Source organism: Phycodurus eques, chromosome 3 (genome assembly GCF_024500275.1).
Source record: "Phycodurus eques isolate BA_2022a chromosome 3, UOR_Pequ_1.1, whole genome shotgun sequence".
Classification (NCBI taxonomy): Eukaryota; Metazoa; Chordata; class Actinopteri; order Syngnathiformes; family Syngnathidae; genus Phycodurus; species Phycodurus eques.
This window is the reverse complement of record NC_084527.1, coordinates 17,528,557-17,536,894: the sequence shown is the minus strand read 5'-3', so window position 1 is coordinate 17,536,894 and position 8,338 is coordinate 17,528,557. Positions and strand designations below refer to the sequence as shown.

At 42.0% G+C, this 8,338-nt stretch overlaps 1 protein-coding gene across 1 annotated transcript; it reads right to left on the bottom strand.

Annotated features, from left to right (window-relative positions):
- Positions 1-3,189: 3,189 nt before the first annotated feature.
- foxb2 (forkhead box B2) lies at positions 3,190-4,107 on the bottom strand. The gene has a single exon (XM_061673507.1). It carries the CDS (start codon positions 4,105-4,107, stop codon positions 3,190-3,192), a length of 918 nt encoding a protein of 305 aa, XP_061529491.1.
- Positions 4,108-8,338: the final 4,231 nt, after the last annotated feature.

Sequence of the window (8,338 nt, the reverse complement as noted above, 5' to 3'; positions counted from 1 at the left end):
GTTTCTGGGTGTTGTTGGTATATGGATTTCGCCTTGTATAGTAGAGTTTTAACTTGTCGTTGTAGATGTAGCAAAGAACTGTTAATTGACAATTTTTTTAAGTGTTCCTGAGCCCATGTGGTAATATACAGTACTTTATACAGTAATGCCAAGTCTTAATGCAGTGCACCCTGAGGGATCGAAGGTCACGTGCATTTAATGTTGGTTTTCGGCTTTGCCGCCTACGTGCATATATTTCTTCAGATTCTCTTCATGCCTTATGTAGATTCTCGTCAAATATTTTTTTCACTATCAGTAGAGTGGTTAACTCCTTATTTACACTTGTAATGGGTGCTGTTATATCATAGGAATGGAAGTTTATCATAAATAGAGGACCCCCTGTGACTCATTACTTCTTCTACTACTATTGTTTACTACATTGCTGGTTTGGCCTCTTGGAATTTCTTTTTAATACTATTCCTCCTACTTGGCCTCAACATGCCCGACAACTCACCAGTTCTGGCAAACGTGTGTATCTCGGTGAAAATGCATCCATTTTAGTGCTCCCTAAACCCCCGAAAACTCCCTCAGTAGTGCCCCCTGAGAAGTTAAATTAAAAAAATTGCCCCTGGCAGCAGTTTCACCGATCCATAAGACATTTGGTGAAGAAAATTTAACAGGATGTATATATATTTTAATTTACACTTTACTGCAGTTTTTACACTTTAAAATTTTACTTGAAAACATGCCTGTATGATGAATAAAGGCGTTATGATTGACAATAGTTTGACCCTGTCACCCTGAGTATTTAAAATTCCATTATTTCCAATGCACACAAAAACGTTTACATTTATGGCATAAATTGCTTGACTTTGGAGGTTTCCACTGTACACAATTTAGCTGCAAGAGATATAACAACAAATATAATTCCAGTGTTCAGCGGCTCACTGAGGGCAATAGTGTCGGCATTATTACTTATTGTGTCTTAATTAGTGGCATTTATTTATACTGTAGTTCAGTGACCCTTATTAGAGCCTGCTGATTAATGGATTAACACACACGCACACACCTGCAGGTACATGCATACACTTGGGTCCCAACTTGAGTGTATCCATCCATCCATCCATCCATCCATCTTCTATAGTGCTCGTCCTCATTAGGGTGGCACGTGCACTGTCGCCTAGCCCAGCTGACTTTGGGTCAAAGGCAGTGTACATCCTGATCTGGTAACCAGTCATTCGCAAGGTACTTATAGACAAGCGTTTACCCGCACATTAACACCTATTGGACAATGTGAGAGTCCTCAATTAAACTACTGTATATAAGCATATGTTTTGGAATGTGGGGCGAAACCGGAATACCTGGAGAAAACTGATGCAGGGAGAACATGCAAACCCCACACAGTAAGGCTAGGAGCCAGGATTCAAACAACGAATCTCAGAACTGTGAAGCAGACGTGCTAACCACGTGGTTACTGTGCTGCCCATTACAATCATTATTCTACATGTAATATTAATTGAAGTTTTGTTTTTTAAGTGTCATAGTGGACATACGTTTAATACTAAAAGTTGGAACTCCTCTAAAACAATTTTTATTGTAAAAAACAAAAAACAAAAAAATGAAACCAAGATTTACTTTGAGTTTAACTTTCGCAGGATTTTTTTTATTTAACTCAGTACAATTAAGTTGCTATTAACTGAAAATTTTAAATGATAATTTCGGTACCCTATTGAAGCAATATGGTGGAAATGAAAACCTGTAACCAAGGAAAATCAACAACATAATTATAATACAGCCTTCTTAAATGACAGATTTTTATTGTATTTTTCATTTTAAGCAAGACAAAAAAATATCTTAACTTTTAATCTGTAGGCCACCGTGCTGATCCTAATTCGAATTCAGTGAATGCAAAAAAGAAAAAGACGTACACTTGAGGAGAAAACAGAGGTCACATGTACGTGTGTCATTGTGGATGTGTGTTTCGCTTATTATATGTAAAACCAAATAGGTTTTTCTTTTTTTCCACTCCCACGCCTTCCTCCTCTTCTCTTGACCGGCTGGTGCATGTCAATTATTTGTTCAGGGGCTGGTGCGACAATGGGGGAGATGCCGTCTCTGGGAGCCTTTGGGATGCTAAGCAGGGAGGATGGAGGGGCTTTTGAATATAAGTCACTCTCAGTGATGCTTTGTGCACAGAGAGGAGAGGAGGCGAGCTTCAAAGCCGCTGTTTAAACGCTGTCCAACAAAAGAGGGAAAACTTGATCCCAATCCCTGTTTGAAGTGCACACCCATTTAGTTAGGACATCATGCATGCATGCATGCATTATCTCCGATGTCCATCCCACCATGTACGTGATTTATGCCATGTAATGTTGAGTGTTTGAACAAGTGTAAGGAGGGAAAGGTCATGACTTGCATTTAATCATGCCCATTATGCTTGGATATTTTTTTTAAGTATATAAACATTAGATTAAATGCAAAATAACCCCCAAATCAGATTGTATTAGCACATTCTTACCTGCATCTGTGTTGCAGGAAAGGATTGATCATCCAGCTGTATAATAATTTTACAAACTCAAGAATATTTTCTATGTAAATCATGTCATTGAAGCAAAGTACTTCAATAAAATATAACCTATAATTTATGTATTTTCTTAAGGAAACACAACAATATATATATTTCTTTGCCATACAGTGGACTCAAAGCTCATAAATTTCCCCCTCTCTTCAATACAAGTTTGATGTCAAATCACCTGTTTTTCAAATCAAATGTAGATTTTTACAGCTATGGGCCTTGTCGAGTTAATTTTCTCACAGTGTATAGTGGAATGTCCAGTATTTTTACCATATGTGCGCACCGTCCCAAAATGTGCCCAGAAACAAATCACTGAAATGACACCCGAGGACAATCGGTTGTTAGTTCATTATAAATATTCAGATAAATAGCTATCATACAAGCAAGACACTGCTACACTTAAGCAAACAAATATGATTAATCGGGGAAAATAGCATACACACAATGCACTTGTTTTAAATAAAATGTACATTGCATTTGGGGGGAAAGAGTTCAATTTCTTTGGGTTCAGCGCTTGATTGTATTTATATAGTGAATCACAAAGTTAAATCCAGTGTGCAAATAAAACGATGACTTCAATTTACAAATATTTGAAACATAGTTTTCAACCCCCTCTTCTGCTGTGCAGTCAGTGATTAAGACAGAAGGAGGGCTGGATGCAGCAGATTGCCTTTTTCCTCCAGAGCATCACCTTGGTGGGAGGAGGAGCCCGTGGTGCACATCCCGCTCAGGCCGTGTGACACGAGAGCCGGCGTGGGCTTTATCGGCACCGGCACGGCGGGTTGCGCAGCAGGCCCGTTGGCACTGTGGTGGTGGTGGTGGTACAGGCTTTTTGCCGGGACCCCGAAGGGCGCGTACTCCGGGGACGGGGCCAGAGGCTCGGACAGCATCCCGACGTGGGGCCACACGGAGGTCATCAGCTGAGGGGGCACCGGATAGCCCAGGTGGTGCATGACGGAGGTGAGGGGCATGACGCCTTTGTAGTCCCGGCTGATGATGTTCTCGATGGCGAACGGGTGTTTAAAGCCACCCGACTGGGCGCAAGCGATGCCCCCGTAGCCTTGGAAGTGCGTCGGCGTCGGGTGCATAAGAGGCAGGCGGCCGGCCGATGGCTCCTGCTGGCCCGGCTTGCCGCCCGGCTGCAGATGGTGATGGAGGTGGTGGTGGTGGAAATAGTGCAACATGGGCGAGCTCTTGCACGCCGCCAGCTCGGCGCGCAGCACCTTGAAGCGCTTACGGCGACGGAGGAAACTGCCGTTCTCGAACATGTCGCCGCAGTCCGGGTGCAGGGCCCAGAAGCTGCCCTTGCCGGGCTGGTCGGGCCGCCGCGGGATTTTGATGAAGCAGTCGTTAAAGGAGAGATTGTGTCGTAGCGAGTTCTGCCAGCGCTGCGTGTTGTCCCTGTAGTAGGGGAAGCGGTCCATGATGAACTTGTAGATGTCGCTCAGGGGCAGCATCTTGTCTTGGGAGTTCTGGATGGCCATGGCCGTGAGGGAGATGTACGAATAGGGAGGCTTCTGGTCACTGTAAGAGTTTTTCCCAGGTCGTGGCATGACTTCTTCTTCTTTTTTCTTTATCTTTTTTTTTTAACTTAATTTTGTTTTTCAGCCTATGCGATCCCTTGCACGGATCGTTTGGTCCCAAACGTCTGAGCCATTGGAGGAGCAGCAATGAATACTTTGCAAACTTTGCAACGCTCCGACATCCCTTAAGGGAGAAACCCTGGTGCGTAAAGGTGCCGTGCGCACAAGTGCGAGTCCTTGCGTAAAAGTTGCCGGATACGTCCGCTCACTTAGCCTGTTTGCAAGCCATGTACGATTGAATTTGCGTCTCTCTCTCCTCCTCATTTGCGATGCTCCCCATTGCAGTTGTTTTTTTTTGTGTGTGTGAGACCCCAGCAGGTCTGTGAGGCTGCTATTATCCAGACACTATAAAAATGACACGCAAGGGTGGTTGTGTGGGAGGGGGAAAGAGAGAGAGAGAAAGCGCGCGAGAGAGAGACTTATGAATACAAATCAAGAATGAAGAGGATATTGTATTTATAAAAAAAGATTATTAGTACATAGGCGATATAAAATACCTGCTTTTTATCATGTAAAAACCATTGTTGCCACAATAAATAAATAGTACCTTGATTGTTAATTTGATTTGTTCCATGACCAAGTCTGCTTCTCAATTTACATGTACTGTGTAAATAATTTTCCACATTGAAATTGAAACGGCACCAGGTTTTTAATAAAGCAAAATAGCTATGTACTGTATATAAGCACAGAAAAGAATGTAAAGGGATAAACTGGTCTTGTACAGTGCAATTACTGGATGTATAGTATTATAGTGTGCCTTGATGGGGCGTGCCCAATGATTGACATCTGAAGCTGGAGTCTACAGCCACTCCTTGTGAGTGTGCTCATTTTGCGTCATTTGTTTTTCTGTGTGTTCGACTGTTTTTGCCGTTCAGTAAACAACTGAAAGTGCATTGGCAACTGTGGCTCTCCTCGCCCATCTGAGAGACTGGTTAAAGACAATGACTTCCCCCGGAGGGCCGCTACGACTGTGAACCCATATAAACGAAAGATTACCTCATATAATTGCATACAGTATACACAACACATTGATGAATAACCAGTTTTGAAATCAGAAGCCTATAAGAACAGGCTTCTGATTTTTCAACTATTACATTTCTTTTCAAAGCGGGATTGGTAACAAAAAAAGGCTTGCAAATATCTCAAAGTTATTACACCAGAACACAATTTTGATTTGTTTTCGCGGGCCACATAAAATGATGTGGCGGGGCGGATCTGGCCCCCGGGCCACCAGTTTGACACCAGTGCTCTAGGAGGTGGGTTAGACACAGTGTTGATAATTTTGTGGACTGGCCTTGCATCTTATCTTTTTTAGGTTTTTGTGTGTGACACGACCGCAGATGGTTACCGGTGGTTGCAAAAGAAGAGCGGTGTAATGATAACCATGTATACCATATCCCCAAAATAAACTCCCCAAACTCACTCAGTAGTGCTCCCTGAAAAGTTGGAAAAATATCAGCCCCTGCCACCTGTTTTATCGATCAACACAAACTTGGGTGGGCATTTCTATCATAACAGGATGCACGAAAAAGTCTCAAAAATTGAAGAGCAAGAAGGCAATTTTGTTTTGAAACTGCCATTTCAAGACAAATTCCAAGCCTTATACTTCTACTCCTACTAGGGAATTCATCAAAATGAGCCTCAATCGGAAGCAAATATCCTCGACAGATGGGTGATAGCACAATGTGAAGCTTTTTTACCTACGCCAACTATGTGGGCGAAGGGTGGTGTCAAAGTTTGATCATATTAAAAATTCGCCATGAAAAGGGGGTGTGAGAGCCCATTCAGTTTGAATTTATTTTTGTGTACAGCGGTCAATTTATTTTTACACTTGTATGACAGTAACAAATGTTAAACCATAACCTGCACAGTAAATAAAGATGTAATGGTGTCTGCAACCTGGGACAAATGATTTCAAAATACACGTATCTGTGTTCAAATGCAAGGAGTAAAAGAACAAGTCTTCAGAAAACTAAATACTCAAATAAAGTACAGACACTTGGAAAAATCTCCTTCATTTCAGTCACAATTGTACTTTACTTCCCAGCATTGCTTCTAACTACAAGCACAATAATACACATGGTTCAATGAATACCTTTCTGATACTCCTCAATCAAAAGTGAGTATTGTTATCTTTTGTTAAGGCCCAAATTCTATCAGATTTATACTTCCGCGTGCTCTTAAATGGTAAAGACATGAATGGCGCCTCGCTTAAATGTGCTCAACTGCACTTTGCGACTTTGCAAACAATAAATCATGTCTTCCTTTGCGCACCATCATCACTGTGCTCGCACACACACACACACACACACACACACACATATGCTGCTGTTGATTAATTGCATAGAGGGGCGTCCAGCGGCTGTCTGTCTGCTCAAACACTCTCTAGTGGATCCTACAAGGATGTAAACAAACTTCAGCCCAACTCTCTGTGGAGAACCACCCACAAAACCCTTGCCACCCCCCTTCCTTCCCTTAACTGTATGCATCCTTCTCTGGCCAGGTGTCATGGCTGGGGGTCCTTGACAGTGTTCTCGCTGGGTGGATGAGGGGGCCCACCCGAATACATTGCGATAATTAAGCCTTTGGTGAGTTTGGCCTCCTCGGAGAGGAAGTCCAACAATGTAATTAAGGAGCGAGCGTGGGGCTGCATCGTGTATGAATATTCAAAAAACACCGTCAGTTAATTAGCTGCCTCGTGCATGACGCCACTCAAAAGGTCAGCTGAGGGAGCATATTTTAAAAACGGTGTCTTTATTGAACATTTTTCTAATGTATTCACCAGCGGTGCATGTTGTTTTTTTTTTCCTTCTCCTTTTGGTTTGTTTTGATTTTTATGCAACGTCTGGGAAGGTTTGTAAAGGCCCCATCGAAGCCCAGGCTAGTCTAAAAAAAGCTTCTCTTTATGCTCAGGAAAGATCAATATTAAATCTGTTTTCACAAAGGGGGCCGTTAAATAGACACCATGGCAGATCTGCATAACAAAATTAATTAAGTAACACACACACACACACACACGAATACGCCAACTCCTGGACAAATATCTGGTTGTAAAGCACACCTTCTGGGCATACGCAACATATGTTGGAATTATCCCTAATTGACTAATTACATAAATTACTCATTAAGTTTACAGCACATCAATTATAAAAGATGTATCAATTAATTTTGCATAAATTACAACCGGCGGTGGCGGGCTTGCACGCAGAGGGCGGTGGAGGGAATAAGGGAGTCCGGTAGGGGGTCTACGGAGGTGGAGAGCGTGTCTGTTTATTTCCTATCTCCAGTAATAATAATGATGTGTTCGGCTTAAGGGCAAAGATGTTTCTCCAACTGCCGCTTTCCATTCGCACGTTGGGAAGTGAGGGGGGTAATGGCAATTATAGTGATAATAATAATCTTAAAGACCTCTTTCGCGACTCATGTTGGGTGCGTCGTGGTGGAGAGAGACATTAAAATCAATTAGTGAGGCCTATTGTTTCTAGTGGAACAGTTAAACTGATTTAGATAGCGGCGAGCAGATGTCCTAAGACTGGTAGATCAACTTCAAGCCTCTCAGGATTGCAATAAAAGAGCCCCGGAACGAAGGTGTTAAGAGGGTTTTTATTAGACTACCTTGTGTTGAGGGCTGTTTTAAATGTGGCTTTATGTTATGTACAGACTAAGTCACTGACTAACTAATTGGTTAACTAACTGGCCAAATTAATGGACTAATTGAGTAACTAAACCATAGACTGACTGACTGACTCATTGATTGAATGATTTTCTGTTTGACGAATTACCAAACTACACAGATATTGACTAAATAAGTCACTGACTGACTTTTTGACTAAATAACTCAGTGGGGATCGACGATTAATCGAAATTTAAATTTAATTTAAATTTTGGCTTCTTACGATCATAAAAACGTTAGAAATGAACAAAAACACCGTTTGTGTATGTAAGTTCCTGCGTTGTAAAGGCTACCTGAACATACCCTTTGTTGCTTGTAGCAAGTGTGGGACGCATGGTCTTCTGCCCTCCCTGAGCGTGCTTTAAGCTGTTTGTTGACACCCCAGTTGGAGTTTACTGTAAAACTAAACGCACAACAAAACTAATTACTCACATTGAATTTTTAAATACAATACATAATTTTACAAATCGCAAGCTTATGCTATCAGTCAATGGAAATCCCTATTGAGGGGCTAGCTAAAATTAGTAT

Coding starts and splice junctions, on each gene's coding strand:
- foxb2 (XM_061673507.1), bottom strand. CDS start 4,107: ATGCCACGACCTGGGAAAAACTCTTACAGTGACCAGAAGCCTCCCTAT.